The sequence below is a fragment of the Trichosurus vulpecula genome, chromosome 5 (assembly GCF_011100635.1).
Source record: "Trichosurus vulpecula isolate mTriVul1 chromosome 5, mTriVul1.pri, whole genome shotgun sequence".
Taxonomy (NCBI): Eukaryota; Metazoa; Chordata; class Mammalia; order Diprotodontia; family Phalangeridae; genus Trichosurus; species Trichosurus vulpecula.
Genome location: NC_050577.1, coordinates 56204273 through 56223827, shown reverse-complemented (window position 1 = coordinate 56223827; position 19555 = coordinate 56204273). Strand labels below are relative to the sequence as shown.

Genomic DNA, 19555 nt, shown 5'->3' with positions numbered 1-19555 from the left:
TTCCCTCCTGTTTCCCGGATAAGTGAAATGTGTTTTATACCCGGAAGGTATTTCTATAATCAAATGTGTGTATGTATTTTTCTTTCCTTTGTTGAGTTTAGATAAGAGTGAGGTTCAAGTATTGCCTGTTCCTGCCTACCACGTCCCTCCAGTTTGTATAGACTTGTACTTGCATAGCTCAGTTATTTGAAATAACTGCCTCTCCTTCCTCTCCGTAGTGTATTCTACTTCCAATCCCTTTTCTTTCTTCTTTTAAGATCTTCAGAACTAAAAGAACTACTCCTAGAACTCCTGTCTAATCAGACTCTATGATAATGATAGGGTGATACATATATCATCTTACCATATTAAAATGTAAGAACTTTATTTTTTTTAGTCCCTTGTGATTATTTACTATTTTTTATTTCTATTGACTCCTGTGTTAGTATTTCAGATTTTCTCTTCAGCTCTAAAAATCCTCTATTTCATGAAAGATCCATTTTTTTCCTCCTATGTAGTTATCCTCAGTTTTACTGGTTAAGTTATTTTTGAGCTAAACATATAAACTTTGCATTCTGGTATATTGTATTCCATGCCCTCTGTTTTTGCTTGGTGGTGGCTGCTAAATCATGTGTGATCCAGACTATGGCTCCTCAGTGCTTGAATTCTTTCTGGTTACTTGCAGTATTTTTTTTTTTTGATCAAGAAGCTCTGAATTTTGGTTATAATGTTCCTGAGGATTTTCATATTGGAGTTTCTTTTAGGAGATCACTGGTAAATTCTTTCTGTTTTCACTTTCAGATCAGTCTCTGATCTAAGAGATCTAGGAAATTTTATTTTCTGATTTATTGAAAATTGATGTCTGAGCACTTTTTTTTTTTTGGTCACAGTAGTTCATTGATTCTTAAATTGTCTCTCTTCAGTTTCTTTTCCAGGTCAGTTCTTGCTGATGAGATACCTTATATTTTCTTTCTTTTTTTTTCTTCTGGTTTTTTTTTTTTTTTTTACTTTAGTATTTCTTGATGTCTCTCTTTGGTCCATTTTAATTTTCAGTGAATTTGTTGCTTGGGTAAGATTTTGTACCTCTTGTACCATGCTGTTAATACCCTTTCCAGTTCTTTCTTCTATAGCTTTTGTTTCTTTTTCATTTTTTTTCTGTAGTGCTCTCATTTCATTTACAAAAACAATTTTTAAACTCTTTAAAATCCTTGCTGATTTTATTCCAGAAATTCTATTTGAGCTTATTGTTAAGCTACATTTTGCTTTCAGGCTTTGCTTTTAGATATTTTGAAGTAATTTTCTTCTTCTGGGTGTGTGTCTTGAGCATCTGTCACTATGATGGTTTTTTTAAGTTTGGATTCTTTTTTTGTTTTTGTTTTTGTTTTTTTTTTTGTTTTTTTTCATTTTTCCAACCTACTTCCTGATATTTGATTTCATTAGGGCCAGTTCTTCATACTTTCAAAGGGAATGTCTGGGATGGTCTTGTTGCTGCATTCTTGAGGATATTGAGTTTTATGTTACTCTAGGACCTCAGGGAAAGTTCAGGCTTGTGACCTGCAAACCTTTAGTGCTCCCTAAGTGATCTGATCCAATGAAAAGTCTGATGTCTCTTCTCCTGAGCTCTGTGAGTTCCTGACCTGGGCTGGGTCTGAGCAACACACCTGTGAATTTGTTCCCATTAGAGTTCCAGTAGACTGCCCCTGGACTCAACCACCATCAGTCAACTGGAAAACTCTGTTGGTTCAAAGGGACAGAACTGCAGGTCCCCTTTGGTCTGGCATTCATGTCCTGGAAATTCAGAAGCAGACTTCAGACTGGGATAGGGTTGGAAATGAAACCCTGCTCTGCTCCTGGGACCAACAACCATTCCTCATCCTGGAATTCCACCCCCTAGCCTCAGTCTACCCTGCATCTGTGACCCAAAATTGGGTAATGGGCCACAGAACAACTAGTTGACAATTATTCTGCCTTGCAGAAGTTTAGGTCCCCATTTTCTGGGCTTGGGACCTTTTCTTGCTTTGCTGCATAGCCTGTCCCTTGGCTAGATGACTACATAGGACCATTCATGCTTACCCTTCATTCCCAGTGTTCCCATACCTCTCTGTCTGTTTCCCAATGCCAACCTAGACTGAAAAAATACTTTGTTTTGGTTTTTTTTTCTTCTTGGATTTCCTGATCAGGGCTTGTTCTTCTATATTCTCTAGATCTCTTTGGAGGAGATGGGTAGAATCTGGCTCTACTTCTTTTGCTGTCTCGGCTCCTGCTCAAGCATGCCAGTTTTCATAAACTCAAGTTTCCTAATATAGTTTATTTAATTAAAATAACTGAGAAAGTGATTTTAAGACTACAATGTGTTTCCAAGCTATACTTATGTAGGTATATACTGACTTATGGAATGGAGTAAGGAGAGAATATGATTATGACTGATATTCATAATGGACTTTGAGATCTTACAGTGGAAAGAGCCCTGGCTTTGAAGCCAGAAATCCTGACTGATTCTTACTGCCTTTTTTACTTTTGGCAAGTTATTCCACCCCCACCTCTCTGCCCCCCTCCCCCCCCCAATTTCCTTACCTTGGACTAGATGGACTTTGAGATGCTTTTTGTCATTCAATCTCCTGTATTAACCTATTTTTTATATAGGTATAGAATACATAGTAGGAGCAATTGGCTAATGGAATATGTTATGTTTCTGAGACTTCTGTATCTATATTGCCTAAACATTTTCTTCTTTTTCTTTTTTCTTTTTTCTTTTTTTTTTTAGTATGAACAGGCTAAATACTTTGCCCCGAGGATTTGGCTCTTTACCGGCCCTGGAGGTCCTTGACTTGACTTACAACAACTTGAATGAAAATTCTCTTCCTGGAAACTTCTTCTACCTTAGTAAGAAACTTTTAATTCTATAAATCTTTTTTAAAAGGCACTTTGCGTTCTGAAAGTGAAATTTATTTGATGGAGCCCAAACTCCAAGAGAAATTATTGGATATATATTTTTTTCTTCCCAGGGTCCTTTTGAATATTCCTTCATAGCTCAGCAGTATGTATATTTGATCTATGGTTACCTGACACTGTTGGGCCAAAGTGGACTTGCTTGGTAATGGCATATTAACTTTCTGTTAGGGAATATTTTCCTGAGTATGATCAAATCACATATTTAGCTAAAAAGGATAAAGAATTTGACTTTCATCTTAGGGAGTATATAACAAAGGACTCTCACTGTCCTCTTGCTATTAACTCCTTTATGGGATCTGCCACAAAAGGACATTCTAAACTATTATGAATATAAATTTTTCTAATGAACTCTTTAAGACATTAAACGTTTACCAGCCAGGATTATTATTTTAATCATTTGGGAAAGACTGTTTTTGAGTGTGGCAATTTTGTATGAAAACGTGTTTGACGACCTGATGGCACCCAAGGTTCTATCAAAGGGTCATGTGGCTAACATTTCTTCTATGGAGGCAGAGTACAATGGCCACAGTTTGCCAAACCTGAGAAAATGCAGCCTAGTCTTAATTAAAAACTGAATTTAGTGACTGACCTGGCTTTATTGCTGTTGGGAGTAGAGGCTTCACATTCATGTTATATTGCGTTTAGCTACAAGTTGGCATATATAGCTTACATAGGTTAATCGTCACAGCACAGCGTGGTAGATACCTGCTCAGAATCAGGAAAACCCGGGTTCAAGGCCTACCTCTGACACATCCTGGCTCAGACCAGTCACCTCACCTCTCAGTGCCCTAGGCCATTCTGAGATTTGAAGTTACTAAGGAGTTGATCGGCATCGGTGGAAGGATTTTTCACACCAGGCAGTCCCCACATGTGGATCCAGATGCTTAGCCATTCCCACCCCACCAAAACAAAAGACTGCCATATCAAAATACCGGCTTGATTGAACACAAAGTAGTCGTTCCCTTTTTTGATGATTTATGCTACGTTTAAGGATTTTGTACTTCCTTAAGGTTATCATTATAACTAAAAATGCTTAATGTACAGCATTGTTAAAAAATAACTTCTGGTTATTTAGATAGATTCTGGATAAATAATAGTTTCCTATATTTCATCCTTCCTGTTATTTTATTCTCTCTCTGTCCTCTTTCCCCCCTCTTCTTGAAGCAGTGTATAATAATAATGGTAATTAGTCTGCATGGAAATGAGGCCACAAAGTTATAACCTTCATCATTAGTGAACTGTTCTCATGGCTGTATTTACAGTTGTTTCATGCAGGATTCTCTGTGCTCTAGATATCAGTGGGAAAGACACAGAGGCTTTCTTTGTGTAACTTGGATGCAAATGGACCGATAAATGGGCATGAGAGCAACGGAGAGTAATATTTATCTTTTCTGAAAGCCTTTGTGCTGAAACGAGGTGCCCCGGACTGCTCATGCTGAGCATGGTAGAAACTGTTAATTGTGTCCATCCGTTCCGATATAGATGTCTTCCTGCCCACAGCAGCAGTACAGTAAGCCAGTAAATCTGAGTTTGACCTGCTTCTTATGATTGCGAGCTCTAGCTGTGTCAAAGGCTTTTCACCGAGTCAGGGTTATTAATCAAACCTGACTCTCTCTTATTGATCAGACCTCAAATGGTTGGGTTCTGTGCCACCCTGTTTATATATTGCTGTTTAATTTGCAGCCACCCTGCGTGCACTTTATCTAAGTGACAACGATTTTGAAATCCTGCCGCCAGATATTGGGAAGCTCACAAAGTTGCAGATAGTAAGTAATTTATCTAAATTCTTAGAAAATCAATTCACTTTCGCAGCCCTTGTAGGAGTAGAATCAAGTCAATTTGAGAAGTCGTGGGGTTTGTTTTGCCAGGAATAAACCACTACACCTGATACTGTTTCTTGTTTATCTGCAAGACACTTGTAAATAAATTGAAAGGATTGAGCGGTGGGGAGGAGAGAGAGGGCAAGGAGGAGGACGAGAGTTTCTGTGGCATGCTTCTTTGTGGGAAAATTGTTCTGACAACTTTGTATTTTCTTGTAGCTCAGCCTTAGGGATAATGACCTGATCTCACTGCCAAAAGAAATTGGGGAACTTACGCAGCTGAAGGAACTACACATCCAGGGGAACCGCCTGACTGTCCTTCCCCCTGAGCTCGGTAAGGCTGGACATGAATGGATTGGATGGTTCATCTAAGTAATCATTCTCCCATGTGTGGCTTCTGGACCCAGCCCCTGCTTCTCTCTTAGTCTTGAGAGATGCCCCAGACACAATTCATGGATTTGATGGAGACTTCTAGTTCTGTGTTAGTCAGGTACAAGTCAACCCCCAGGGCAGGGAAGGGGAACCTGGGGCCTTGAGGCCACATGTGGCCTTTTAGATCCTTAAGTGAGGCCTTTTTTCTGTAAAATTTGGATCCAGTCAAAAGGCCCCACTTAAGGATCTAGAAGGCCACATGTGGCCTCAAGGCAGCACATTCCCCACCCCTGCCCCAGGGGTTTTCATGTGTATCATCCAGAGCTATTCCTGTCCTGGTGCTGTGCTACCTTGAAGCAGCTGCTCATGGTAGGGATCATTCATTCCAGTTTGTTCCTTCTTTCTTTCTTGCCTCCCCCATTATCTCCCCCAAATAATTAATAGCTGCTTGAGAATCAGGCCCTTGAGGACTCTTAAGAGTTATACTGGAAAGAGAGAGCCCTGGCCTGAAAGTCAGAACGCTTGGGTTCTAGGGTCCCAACTCTGCCCTTGGCCGTGATGGGAAATGTGCTGGTCTGATTTTGCATTCCAGTTCTGCTCCTTATTACCTGTGGGACCTCTTCTCTCTGTGCCTGGTTTTCCTCATCGATAAAAGGAAGGCATTGGACTTGGTGACTTCTTGGGTCCTTTGGAGTTTTAAATTTATAATTTTGATCTTTTAGGCTTAGTAGCCATGATTTCTTACTCTCTGAACCTTCATTTCATCAACTGCAACATGAGGTTTGTGGTGATAGTTTTTGTGCTGTGGACTCTTCTGAGGATCAGAGTAGTGGATATAAGACCTGTGAAAAACCCAAAGTGTTAGGTATGTGTGTGATGATGATTGTTGCTATATGTCAGTCAAGTTAATCTGTCATCTGTTAGGCAAGTAAACCCTAATTGGAGGAGAATTTTTTCAGTCAACTCAATAGGTATTTATTAAATATAAGACACTATGCTAAGTGAATGAAAAAGCATTTAAGTGCTTTCTAAATGCCAAACATAGGACCTACACACGGGAAATTGAAACAGTCCCTGCATTCAAAGACTTGTTTTCTAAGCGAGAGAAACAGTATATCCAGAAGGGGCAGATGGAAGGACCAGTGGTCTTTAGGATACATTAGCAGGGTAGATAGACAACAAGGCACAGGATTCTCTAGCATTTAGTGATACAGGGTATGGCAGGGCCCAGGAGTCCATAGGGTGCATCAGCAGAGCAGATGGCAATGCCCAGTGGACCTGACATTTTGTAAAGAAGTGTATGGTTATTTTTAAAGTGTAAGAGCCAACCTCTGTACTCATTGAGCTTGCAGTTGAGTTAGGGAGACAAGACATAAAAGGACAAAAAAGTAGAAAAACAGTTAGCTAATCAAATTAAACTCTTATTGTTTGCTACAACTGCAGAAAGATGTCACTCAACTAGCATCATTAAGCACCTACTTTGTGCCAGGCATATACTAAGAACGTGTATGATAAATTGCCTGATGAGTTATCAGAAGACAATAATACTGCTTTAGGTAGTGTGGCCTGAGACTTGGGGTTTGAACTGAGTCTTGAAAAAAGGTATGATTTGGCTAGGTGGTAGATGGAAGGGAGAGACTATTTGAGGTGGGTAGAATGCAGTCAAAAAAGCATGATATCGGGGAAGCATGAGATATAGTTGAACAAGACAGTTTGCTTGGAACAAAGACTTTGGGAAAATAAGAGTAAATGTAGGTTGCCTATTGGGAAAGGCATTGAATGACAAGAGTCATTACCTTGTACACCCTCGGGGAATCCATTATAGGTTTCTGAGCAAGAGATTAACATGAACAAAACAGTGATTTTAGCCCCTGAAGGTTAATTTTAATTCCATGGTAAGTTGTATTTTTGCCTCTCCTAAGGGAGGAGAAAAGGGGTAGGACACTTATAATGTACTTTTTGGTTTGGGAAATACACTTTAGGTTTTTAACACGGAAGTGCCCTGCTGACCAATGAGTGGTAGTGGCCCTCTTTGGCCACCATTCCAGTCCTCTTGCATGTGACAACCCACCGCACCCTCTGTGATCCAGCCATATTGGCCTCCTTGCTGTTCTGATCACGCAATGCTTCTGTGCACTAGCTGTCCCCATGTATGGAGTACGTTTCTTCCTCACCTCTCCCTTTCAGAATCCTCCATTTTCTTTATACCTCAGCTCTAGGACTGCCCTCTATATGTAGCTTTTCTCAATTCTCTCCTATCCCTCCCTTAGCTAGTGGTTCATATCTCCCCAAATTACCTTATATTATGTATGTACTTACATATGGAAGAGGACAGGCACTGTTTCCGCTTTTGTGTCCCCAATGCTTAGCACGGTGCCTTGCTATAGCAGTTGGTACTCATGTGCAACACATAAGTAGATGCTTGTTGATTGATAATTCTGAATTGCTTTCCAGAACGGTTGGACCACTAGTAGTGTGTTCATGTTCCTAACTTCCTACAGCCTCTCCAGCATTGACTAGTCCCATCTTTTATCATCTTTGCCCATTTGCAGGGTATGAGGTAAAGCCTCTAATTTGTTATAGTTTGAGCTTCTCTTATGAGGAGTGACTTGGAGCAGTCTTTGTTATGAATGTCAAGAACCTGCAGTGCTTTTTTTGAAAACTATCTGTTCATATCCTTTGGTTATTTCTTCATTGGAAAATAACTCTCCATCATAGGTTTGTATTAGTTTTCTACATTTCTTGGATGAACTCTTATCAGAGATATTTAATGCAAAGATTTTTTCCTTATTGGCCTGTTTCTGTTGGTTTAGATTATGTAAAAGCTTTGCAATTTGATATCATTGAAATTTTCTATTTTGTTTTTTATGATTGCCTCTGCCCCTTGTTTGGTTAAGGATTTTCTCCCTAATCATAACTGCAAAAAATACCTTATCTGGTTCTCCTCAATTTTTTTAATGGTGTGACATTTAGTATTAAGTTTGTGTATCCATTTTGAGCTTATTGTAGTCTATGGTGCAAGGATATATAATTAGGGGTAAACTGAGTATCTACCAAGCTATTTTCCAGTTTTCCTAAGAGTTCTTGTCAAATAGGAAATCTTCCCAAAGCATTTTATGTTACCAGGCTCCAAAATGTGTGTAATCACAGAATTTGAGCATGGGCAGAGACCTCACTGACCATCTAGTCCAACCTGTACATGAAAGGAGTCACCAGTGTAATATAGCCAACAGATAGTCATCCATGCTTCTGCTGAAAACCCTAATAACTACTCTCCCTGTGGGGTTATTCTTTAGGGAAGTTGGTAGTGGGCATCCTAGTTGTTTCAGTCTTTTTAATATATACTACAGTTGCCCAGAAACAACCTTTCATGACTAAGGTTAATTCCAGAGGATGGCAGAGATTTACCAAGAAATGAAAGGGAGACTCTGATTCCTCTACGGAATTGTTCTGTTATCCACTCAGGATGCCTAATTATCTCTGGCATCATCATCAAAGCATATTCCATAGAACTTTAGAAATACCTAGGCATTTCCTTTACCTTGGCAAAATCCAGATTTTTAAAGTTAGGATAAGATTAAACCAGCCTATGCCTCCTTTAAAAAGAAATGTCAAGCTAGCACCATTTAAATGTATGTTAACTAGGTGTTGGTAAACTTTATAAAATTTTTCAATTTTTAGTTTCTAATATAGAATTTTATTGTATTTCCTGTTACAACTCTGAGTGGTGCTTAAAACTTCAGAAAGATCCTATCCAGAAGTCCTTTTTTGACCCTGATGCTGGGCCTATGTCAAGAACACTATCTCTCAAGGCTCTCCCTTCCTCATAAGGCATTTGGGGTTAAAAGCTTAGCCAGTAGTAGGGAGGGGAGATCCTGATGGGGGATTCAACTTTAACCATCCTGAGGGAAGAAGAGCAAGGGGAGCCGTATCTTTTGCCTTCAACAACTGCCCCAGAGCTAAAGGATAGAATGAAAAAACACCCTGTTCTAGTGGTAGCTCTGCCACTCTTTGTGAGACCTAGAACAAACTATTATACCCCTGGGCCTCAGTTCTTTCATCTGTACGATGGAGGGCTTGCCCTAGAATAGCAGAAGAGTCTGTTTCAGGTTTAAAATTCTGTGAGAAGAGGCCTAAAAATGTTAGTGTAAAAAGTTCCAGCCTTAAAAAGATTAATCCTCAGTGACCTAGAAAATTCTACTTTCCCAAAGGACTTCTTCTCCAAGATGTTACTGCATTACTGCAAGTTGTCCCATTATATTTTAGATTTCATAACTGCCAGAATTGCTGGCCAAGTCTAGAAGCCCTTATAATGATTTCCTCCTTCTTAATCATGTTTGCATTGAGTACCTAGGAGCACAGAGACATCATTTGACCAATAAAATTATAGCCTTTAATTTTCTGAAGAGGTGGGGTCAAGTTGGGGGAACAGTCTCAAATGATTTTCATAAAGTCAAATTGGGACCATGTTGCACATGATCTTGACCTAAGTTGCCAACTCCATGAACTGGAATCCTATCTTCTCCTTTGTATCTTCTACAAAACCAAAACAATGCCTTACAAGTAGAAGGTGCTCAGCAACTGCCCTGTAGTAGAAATTATCGAATATGGAAGGACTAATAGGATTTTCCGCTGTTTGGATCCTGTTGTCTGAGTCACAAAGAACTTTGTGCTCTACTTAACTTCAGATCTTAATGAAGCTTTGCATTTTGCCCTAATTCTAATTATAATTGTATAGAATGCTGTTTTTAGGAGTTCTTTTGAACTAGTATCTTCATGGTAGAATGTTACAGTTGGGAAGCAGCCTTCAGGACCAACACATCTTACAGCTGAGAAAACTGAAGTGAGCCAGCCTGTAGCCGGTTTCATTTTTTGGTGACTGTGACACTAAGAAATGACATGACTCGGCCAGATTCTCTCAGCTAGTCAGTAGCAGAGCAGGGGTTAGAGCGGAGGTTTCTTGTCTATTTCCAATGCTTCCTCCACTGTATAACATGGCCTGTTCCTTTATGGGAGCTCTTCATTTCACATTTACAAGTTTATCCAAATGCTTTCTGTTCTTCTTACTCTTTTGTCTCTTTTTTGGGTTTGGAGCAGATGCTTGTGGGTTTTTTATTCTTCTAGAATACTCATTTCTTAAAGCCTGATTTTAAAATGTTCCCCCACCATATTTTTCACTGCATTCCCATTCCATGGATGAATTTTTTTTTTTTGCATTTGAGTTTTTAGGTTGTGCTATTGGTTGCTTTTTTCAGTTTTTTTTTTCCTGCCTGCTTTGTGTGACTACAGGTTTGTCTCCAACGACTGTATGATTAATAGCAGAGCTAATGTTTAAGACTGGTTTTCCATCCGATTTGGAACCATTGAGCTCTTTTTCTTTGAGGTCTGGTTAGTGTCCCCATTTACCTTTGTGACAGCCTGTCTTTCAGTAGTGATTCCTTTTTCTTACCATGCTGATGAATAACCCGTGTTCTGAACCCATCTTTTTAATTTTTTAATACGACCGATATCTATCTACTCTAGCCCTTTGTTGCTTGACTAGTATTAGTCATCTGCTTAATATTTCAAAATATAGTATATCCATCTATTTTTTATGACCTCCTTATTTTGTTATACATTAATGCCATCAAGAATTTAAAGCAGGAAGAGCCATCCTGTTTTGTAGTCGAACTAACACGCTTTCTGGGACACGTGAACTGCTCAGCTGTTGTCTTGAGAAAAGAGGCAGTGGCAGTTATTGAATGACTGAAGAATAATTGAACTGCGCTGACAGAGTGAAACAGTCAAGAAGAATCACCAGCCTAGGTCCCCTGGCCTAGGTCCTTCCATGACCTAGCTTGAGTTGCTTCTACTGAAGATCTACTGTCAGCTTTGTGGCAGAGGTGACCCTTGGTTGTTAAAGGCAATGCCGTTTGAGGGCAAGTTTCTCTAGCCCCACCAAGCTGCAGAGGCTTTTATTGTGGCCTCCCCTGGCTAAGAGAGACATAAGCACAAGACTGCTGGAAGGGTAGGGGGGTGGGGGGGTTGGAATTTGTTTGGCCCTGGCAACTCATGAAATGGAGAAAGGCAAAATACATTATGATTTAGGTTTAATTCAGCAAATATTTTGTTGGTGTCTACTACAGTGCCCAAGGGCACTGTAGTAGATGCTGTGGGAATAAAAGGATGTTCAAGACGTGGTCCCTGCCTTTCAGAAGATTGCCATGTACTTGTAAGGGAGGATGAATGACAAGACACAATCAGACATAGGTATAACACATAGCAGACTGTGACCGAGAAGAGGAGCCAGACCTTCCTGGGACCACTTGCCTTCCATCTCCTGCCTCATGTGTCCCCTGAGGAAGAGCAGCGAGGGGCCACCCAGGCTGACTCAACCTCCTCTGGCTGTGCCTGCCTGAGAAGCTGGACATTCTGTTCCCTAAGGGAAGAGGCAGAGGCAAATCAGTGGGGAGATAGCCCTCCGTCTCCTGCTGCGTGGTCTCCTGCCTGATCTCTAGCCTTTGCAGGGAAGGGGAAAAGGGAAGCCATCTGACTGTGTGCCTGCCTTCCTTCTTGGGCTGTGCTTGTCTCCAGCCTCCTAGAAAGGGGAGTGCTGCCTTTCACTCAGTGATGAACATTCTCCTACCTGGACACACCCAACACATCCCAGTGATTCCAAACCCCTTGCATCATCCAACCCCATTGCCTACCTGATTCCTTGTTCTCATTCCCCTTAACCCTCCCACCCCAAAGTTCCAACCAAACACCACCCACCCTTTCCACTGCGCCCTTTGGAGGGCCTCTTTCAGACAGGAAGCGGGAAGGAAAGACAGTAAGTGTCTATATAGCACCTACTATATTCCAGGCACTAAGTACTTTATAAATATTATTTCATTTTATCCTCAACAACAACCCTAAGAGGGAGATGCTATTATTATCCCCATTTTAAAGGTGAGGAAACTTAGGCAGATAGTGGTTAAGTGACTTGTCCAGGGTCATACAGCTACTCAGTGTCTGAGGCTGGGTTTGAACTCGGGTCTTCCTGACTCTAGGCCCAGCCTAAACTTCCCTGCATCTTAAATTTTTTCCTTTCCCACTCCTTCCATCTTCTAGCTATTATGACACTTGACTTCCTTCTGATGACAAAGCCTTCCTGGCTATCCTTTCTAGTACTGGATATACCTTAACTTATTCCCCTTGGCTCACTGGTCAAGGTGGGGGAATCGGAATACTCCTTGCCCCCCATTGCTACTTCCAGTTTCTCTCCCTGCCTCCATTATTTGAGGTTCATGCAATTCATTTCCACCACCCAATCAAAATCTGTTGTCTACAGACCTCCAGGTCACTCCTCTACCTTCCTTAATGAGTTCAGTACCTAGTTCAAAATTTTTCTCTCTTCCCCAACTCTTGCCCTCATACTTGGAGACTTAAGTGTTCATATTGACTCTGTCAAACACTTTAACCACTCATTTCTTCAGCCCGTTCACTTTTCCTGTTCCACCCCACCTCAGCCAAAACATGGTCATACTCTTGAACATCATTCACCATTATACCACCTCCATGTTCAAGAATTCTGAATCCCCTTATCTGACCATAATCTATTGGCTTTCTACCTCTCCCTCTGCCTTCCCTTCTGTCTACACCATGACCTCTCATTTCTCTCCCAGGCTAACTGTCCTGCCCTAGCCACTCTCTCGTTTCCCTTTCTTGACTCATTGGTGAATGAACTAGACATTGACCCCTTTTCTTGACTCCCTGGCTCCCTTATCATATTACCAGTTATACCCTGCCAAGCCTCAACTTTGGATCACTCGCACCATCTGTTGTCTTTCATCCTACACATGGGCTACTAAAAGAAGATGGAGAAAATTACATAACTCTTTAGGCTGAGTCCACTACAGATTTTCGTTACACAACTTCAACTGGGCCCTCGCTGCTGCTTGGCAATCCTACTCTTCCTTCCTTATCACAGTGGCTCTCTCAAACCTTCTCTTCCCTCCTCAAACCTCCTATGGCACCCTGCCCCACCCAATCCCGATGGCAGAGAACCTTGCCTGACATTTGAGGCCATTCACCATGCACTCCTTTTTCTCCCCTCTTCTGGATATCACTCATATGCTTTCTGCTGCTATCTCCTTCTTCACCCCTGTCTAATAGATAGAATTAAGAATAAACTCAAGTGGGGAGTAATTTAGTTACAGAACTATACACAATACTTCTTGAATAATTAGCCAAGTAAAATTTATCAAATGATTACTGTCTCCTTAGAAGTGACTTTGAAGACAAATGGGATAGTAATTGATGTTTAGTTGCTCAGGTGAAAAGAATACCATGTACTTTTAGTTCACATTTTAAAAAAATTTTGATTCCCCTTTATTTTTTCATTACAATCGGTTCTTAATATTTTTCTCTTGTTGCTCAGTGAGTTTTCCCTTGTAAAAAAGAAAGAAAAACAGTTAAAGAAAATCAATGGGCACCTTGACTCTTGACAGATATGTAGTATTATAGGGTGCACAGACTTGCAGCCTGATGAAAAGGAAAAAGCATATTTCTTTAGCTTTGGAGGGGGGCAAAATTGACCCCAGAAAATATAAATAGATGGTGTTATTTCGTTTTATTATTCTTCTCATTTAAGTTCCTGTAATCATTGTATGTGTCTTTGTATTTATGAGCATGTGTATTGCTGTCTTGGTTCTGCTCAGTTCGTTTTGCATCAGTTTGTGTAAGTTTTCCTAAGTTTCTTCGAATTCCTTCTATTTGCAATTTCTTATGGTGCAGTAATGCTCCCTTATATTCATGTGCCATAATTTGTAAAAAAAAAACAAACATTTCTGTGAACATTTTGGGGTGTGTACACACACACACACACACACACCTCCTTTCATTCTAAATTTGGACTCCTTGGTGTATATCCCTAGCAATGAGATCTCTGGGTCACAGGGTCTAGATATTTTAGTTAGTTTCTTTACATAAATCCAAATTGTTTTCCAGAGTGATAGGATCAATTCACAACTCCACCAATAGTGTATTAGTGTCTCTGACTTCCAACAGCCTCCCCAGCATTGACATTTTCTGTCTTCTATCATTTTTGCCCATTTGCTGTGTGCCTCCTATTTATTTATTTATTGTTTTGGTCTCTACCTATAATTTCCTTGGCAGATGTCCTCCATCAATGCATATTAGTAAACTCATCTGTGACTTACAGTCTCGGAGAGTTACTTGGGGCCCCAAGGGGTTAAACAGCTTGTCCACAATCATCTAACTGGTATGTGTCAGAGCTAAGCCTTGTGCCTCAGTCTCCCTCATTCCATGAATGGTCCCTCCAGCCCTTATTCCACACTGCCTCTTAACACAAATTTCTGTCATGCTTGGAAATGTTCCCAAAGCTATTTCCTCCCAGCAGCTACATAACATATAGGTAACAGAAGGTGATGATTTAGTATAAGGCTTTCATTTGTTTTTCCTGTGGAAATCTGGGGAAAATCCTAACACTATTAGTACCTAATAAAATTTAAAATTTTAACTTAACTTCTTCTATAGACATGTGGCATTTTCTTGCTTTTTATTTCTTTTTAATAGTCTTGTGAGAACATAATAGACTGTGCTTTTTGATTCCCTGTGGTAGCAGTTGATAATCAAGACCTGTTCCTGCCAGGCATGTACATGACATTTTGAGCAGGCCCCACTCCAGATGTTCTGTGTCTGTGGATCTTTGCATGCACAACTGGCTCTAAATGTGGGTTTTAAAAATTGCTAAGTGAATGATTCTCCCACCTGGTGAATTATCTCCTTAAAAGGGATGGGGAGCTACAATGCAAAAACCTTTTCTCTTTCTTGTTGTTATAAATTTCAAGAAGCCCAGTGTCAGGTTCAGCATGATTGAACATGGGCATCAATCTAGATTAACACCAGCTGGTAAAGCTCACCACATTTTGCAGTGATCCCACGTTCCTTTTATTTAACAAAGAGCCAAAGATAGTCTTGTCCAGGGAGAAAAGTTGTTGGTATTGATTGGTAACTCCTATTCCAGTTTTCTGTTGGAGAGATTCTTCTCACCATAAATGTATATCAGTAACTTTGTTCACAAACACTTAAACCATTTCCCGTATATCATATCAGTCATACACAAGGAACCAAGAATTTCCATAATGGGTCATTCCGTGGTCCAGTTCAGTACTCTCTGCCTCCTGAGAGTGATTACTTCATGAGAAGGCCTGGCTCTCTTCCCTGTGCTCAACCTCAGAAGGTCAGGGCTATGCCCCAATTTAACCTAGTTGCCTTTAGTAACTCACTCTTGGTCTCTGATTTGCTTTTGTTCCAGAGTTGTGATGCCAGAGGTAGGGGAACTCCCATCAGCAGCTCCTCTGAAGCTTAGGTTCTTAGAGAGTGTCCTAGGGCCCTGGGAACTTAAGTCACTTACCTAGGATGGTAGAGCCACTGTATGCCAGAGGGCAGACTTGTGCACAATTTTCCTACTTGATCTGCCATGTATCTCTGCCTCTCATTTATCGGTCTGTCCTTATATTATGGAAATCCTTCATGGACCTATTTGTATTTTCGTCTTCTCAACACCTCTTTTGGTGATGAGTTACATAAATTTACTCTTTATTGTGTTAAGTCCTTTTACCTGTCCTAGAATTATTTCTTCTAGGCTTCAAGAGCAATCCCTTCCTGCTATTCTTATATTTCGTGATTTAGTGAATAGGTCCCTCTCCCTGTGTCCATATCCTTACATGGTATTCTAGACCTAAATCTTATCTCCTCTTAACTCTGTCATTCCACACTAAGACAACTTTATTCTAGTGTCTTCCCTGGACGTCCCCTAGATTTCCTCAGTTATCTTAGTTGCCTGTGTTTGGTCCTGTATTAGCAATACCTTCTGGTTGATAACCGTGTTTGGGTGGCTCCCTCTTGGACCAGTGGCTTTGGAGCATGGTCGATGATGTGTCCTTTGCCTGGGTTGTTATTGATCAGTGTGAGCCTCTCATTCCCACTCATTCACTTAGCAAGGTTTTATGGAGCATTTACTTATGTCCTCAGTACCATTTGATATTCTGTGAGAGTTTAAAAATAGTGCATGCCATGACACTTGCAATCTGATTAGGAAGAAAACATGAAATGACCAGAGGGTAGTAAGAACAGTTATACTGACAGACGTGTTTGGAGCAGTTTAGAGTAGTGAACGCTCTTCCTTGACCACACATCTGTGAGGTTGGTAGCACGGGCATTGTTATCGTTCTCATTTCATGGATGAGGAAGCTGAGGCTCAGATGTCACCTGACTTTGCATCCCCTGCTGGGCCCAGCAATCTTTAAGTAAATGTTTAGCCCGTACTTACCGTGTATGGAGCTGTGATGGGTACTGAGAGAGAGGCAAGCTTAGAGAAGAGCCAGTAGAGTTTGAGACTCAAACCTAGATCTCTTTATTCCAGCTCATGCTGCCTGTCCTGGAGATAGGGATGCCAGTCACCTGGCTGCCAGCCTTGAGTGCTAGTCAGGCATAGAGTCAGGCAAGATGGTTGGATCCAGATCCCCTGAGGACTCCGGATGCCAGGATGAGAAGTTGGGTATTGTAGAGCAACTGGATGTTCTTGAACAGAGGCGTGGCGTGAAATGGGATAGTAACCTTGTTGAGGAAATGCACATTCTCTGTAGTCTTAATGGAAGGTCCGATTCAGTCTTTCAGGAGTATTGTTGCTTGTTTACCTTGTGAACAGAATACTTCTCTAAAGAGCTCTGGGGGAGGTGGAATGTTCAGATGACACATTGCCCCTGACCATACATATAATAAAGATTTGTTGATTGATTCATTGACATTTTGGAAAAATCAATGTCCTGACACTGTGTTGGGTAAATTGACATGTGGAAAGATACACAATAGGAAGACCAGTTGGGAGACTCTCCTCCAACAGGATCAGGGGATGTGGCTCCAGACTAGATGGTAGCAGAGGGAATAATGTGAGATATTTTTCCCTACGTGCTGGACCTGAAGTCAGAAGAACCTGAGTTTGAATCCTCCCTCAGTCACTTAGTAGCTTTGTGCCCCTGGGCAAGTCACTAAACCTCTGTCTGCCTCAGTTTCTCTTTCTGTAAAATGAGGATAATAATAGCACCTACCTCCCAGGGTTGTTTTGAGGACCAAACAAGATAATATATGTAAAGTGCCTTGTAAAACTTAAAGCACTGAAAAAGTGCTAGCTGTTATTATTTTTTCTATCTACTCACCCAAGAGATTTTCTTCATCTCTCTTGGTTTGGGATTCACTCTCTTGGTGTCATCTGCAGACATTGAGATTTCACTCAGAAAACCCACCCTTCTGGATCACATGAACGGATGAATGAAAAAACATTTATTAATCACTTAGTTGGTGCCAGGCCCTGTGCTAAGCACTGGGGATGCAAATACAAACATAAGACAATCCCTGCCCTCAAGGAGCTTACCCTCTAACAGGGGAAGATGATACATAGAGGAAAGTGGTGACCTGCAGAAGAGTGTTTTGTTCTGAGAAGTCAACGAGAGGTAATGAGCAGAGTCATAGGGCAGTTATTTCTTTAAAAAAAAAAAAGTTAATCTTCTTTCCAGCATCAGCCCTAGCTAACTTCTTGTTTTGTACCTCTTCGTCCAGAGAAGTGTGCATCCCACCATATTGTTTACAAGATAGTTCCATCTTTTTTTAATACATACTTTCTATTTTTATTTTTTTATAAATTAATTTATTTTTAGTTTTCAACGTTACTTCCATAAGTTTTAAATTTTCTTCACCTCCCTTCCCTTTCCCCAAGATGGTGTGCCATCTGATATAAGCCCTACATATACATTCTTATTAAATATATTTTCATATTAGTCATGTTGTATAGAAGAATTAGAATAAATGAGAAGAACCACGAGAAAGACAAAACAAAACAGAACAAAAAAGAGCAAATCGTATGCTTCGATCTGTATTCAGTCTCTCTATTTCTTTCTCTGGATGGCATTTCCCTATCTCAGTGTCCCCTCTGAAGGATATGAGAGTAGGGAAAGGTGGGTTAAGCTGACATTAATATTTTTTTGTGTGGAGTTACCACCAGATATAGAGAGCTGGAATCCAAACTGGTTTGATCAGCCCTAGTTCATAAGACATGGTAGTGTGTGGTCATGAATAAACTTTAAGGAGGTGTTAGCTATTTTTTTTCTGTAGCATTTAAAAGGTTATGTGCTGCAATGTGAGACAAATAAATCATGATTCACTACAACAACAGAGTTGCAGTCAGTTATATAAATTGCCAAGGAAGCACTAAATCTGTCACTTCGTGAGTTCTGACCATTTAACAATTGGAATGGTGTTGAGGAAGAAGGCTGACAAAGGATGCCGGCATTGTGGCAGATGCAATTAGCAAGATCAATGGTCAGTGTTAAAGGTTCATTGTTCGGGCGTTTCAGTTGACCCCAACGAAAGCAGTTGCCATCCAGAAGTGTTCACTAACAGGAGACACCAAGCAAAACCCAGAACACTCTTTTAGAAAAGAGAATGTATCCTGGCGTCTTGCTGGATTTCAGTGCCTTTCAGACTTGACTGTTTCTTTTGTAGCTTATTGCTTTCTTATGACATCGTTCAATAGATCACACTCTCATTGTGGTGGTTGTCTCCATCCTGTGGATGTCATAGTTTTGTTCATCTTACTTCACTGTGCATCTCAGTACCGTCTTCGCTCAAGGTTCTGTGGTCCGTACTCCTCCCCTTGAGAATCCCCTATTTGAAGCTTTTCTTGACCTAACCTGAGCAGCGTTAGTCCTTTTTTCTATTTAAACCTGCTGTTTACCGTGCCTACACAATCTTAGATTAATGGCAACATCACAAGACTTCTCCTTCAAATACTACTAATCTTTGCCCATTATCATTAATTAATTACTAGTTAATTATTCTCATTGTTAGTAGTCCTTTTAATTCCAATTTCTCAATCCTGCAACAGAACCCTTAAATCCCAATATGGATTCTGTGGCAAGAACCTCCTTGAAAAATATTGATTGACCATTTTTCTTAATATTGTTTTTAGGTCTTTACATTTTGCTCTCTTAAAGTGGTTGGTTTTTTCCCCCTAAACAGATGGGTGAAACTTCAAAGTCTGTGCTGTATGTGTCATATGAAAAATACAGAACCAGCCAAAAATCAACAACTAAAAAGAAGTGAAAGCAATGATGGATTTTGAATTTCATGTTCAAAGTATGAAAGTAATCTATAAAATTCTTTCTCCACCTCCCTATGCACCCTTTCTACACTTGCTGAGGCTTCCCCCTTTCATTCAGATGGCTCCTAAAGACCTATGTCTTACATGAAGCTTTTCTTGACTAGTTTTTGCGTGCCCTTTTCCCATTTAGTACTGCTCTTCCTATGATTCCCCCACAATAGGAACTTCTCTCTATTCCTGACATCACACAGAAAATGGTGGGGTTTCACAGGGTGGGGTCACTTTTTTT

The 19555-nt window shown here is 40.5% G+C and overlaps 1 protein-coding gene across 2 annotated transcripts in view; it reads left to right on the top strand.

The window, feature by feature from the left end:
• Nucleotides 1-19555, top strand: part of RSU1 (Ras suppressor protein 1) — a 236079-nt gene that overhangs the window by 58115 nt on the left and 158409 nt on the right. For both annotated transcript variants that reach the window (XR_005010507.1, XM_036761372.1), the window contains exons 5-7: nucleotides 2744-2862; nucleotides 4615-4697; nucleotides 4971-5085. Coding sequence is in view for 1 of the 2 variants with exons in the window: in XM_036761372.1 (XP_036617267.1) it covers nucleotides 2744-2862; nucleotides 4615-4697; nucleotides 4971-5085 (317 nt within the window). In the remaining variant the exon portion in view is untranslated. The remainder of the gene's footprint in view (nucleotides 1-2743; nucleotides 2863-4614; nucleotides 4698-4970; nucleotides 5086-19555) is intronic.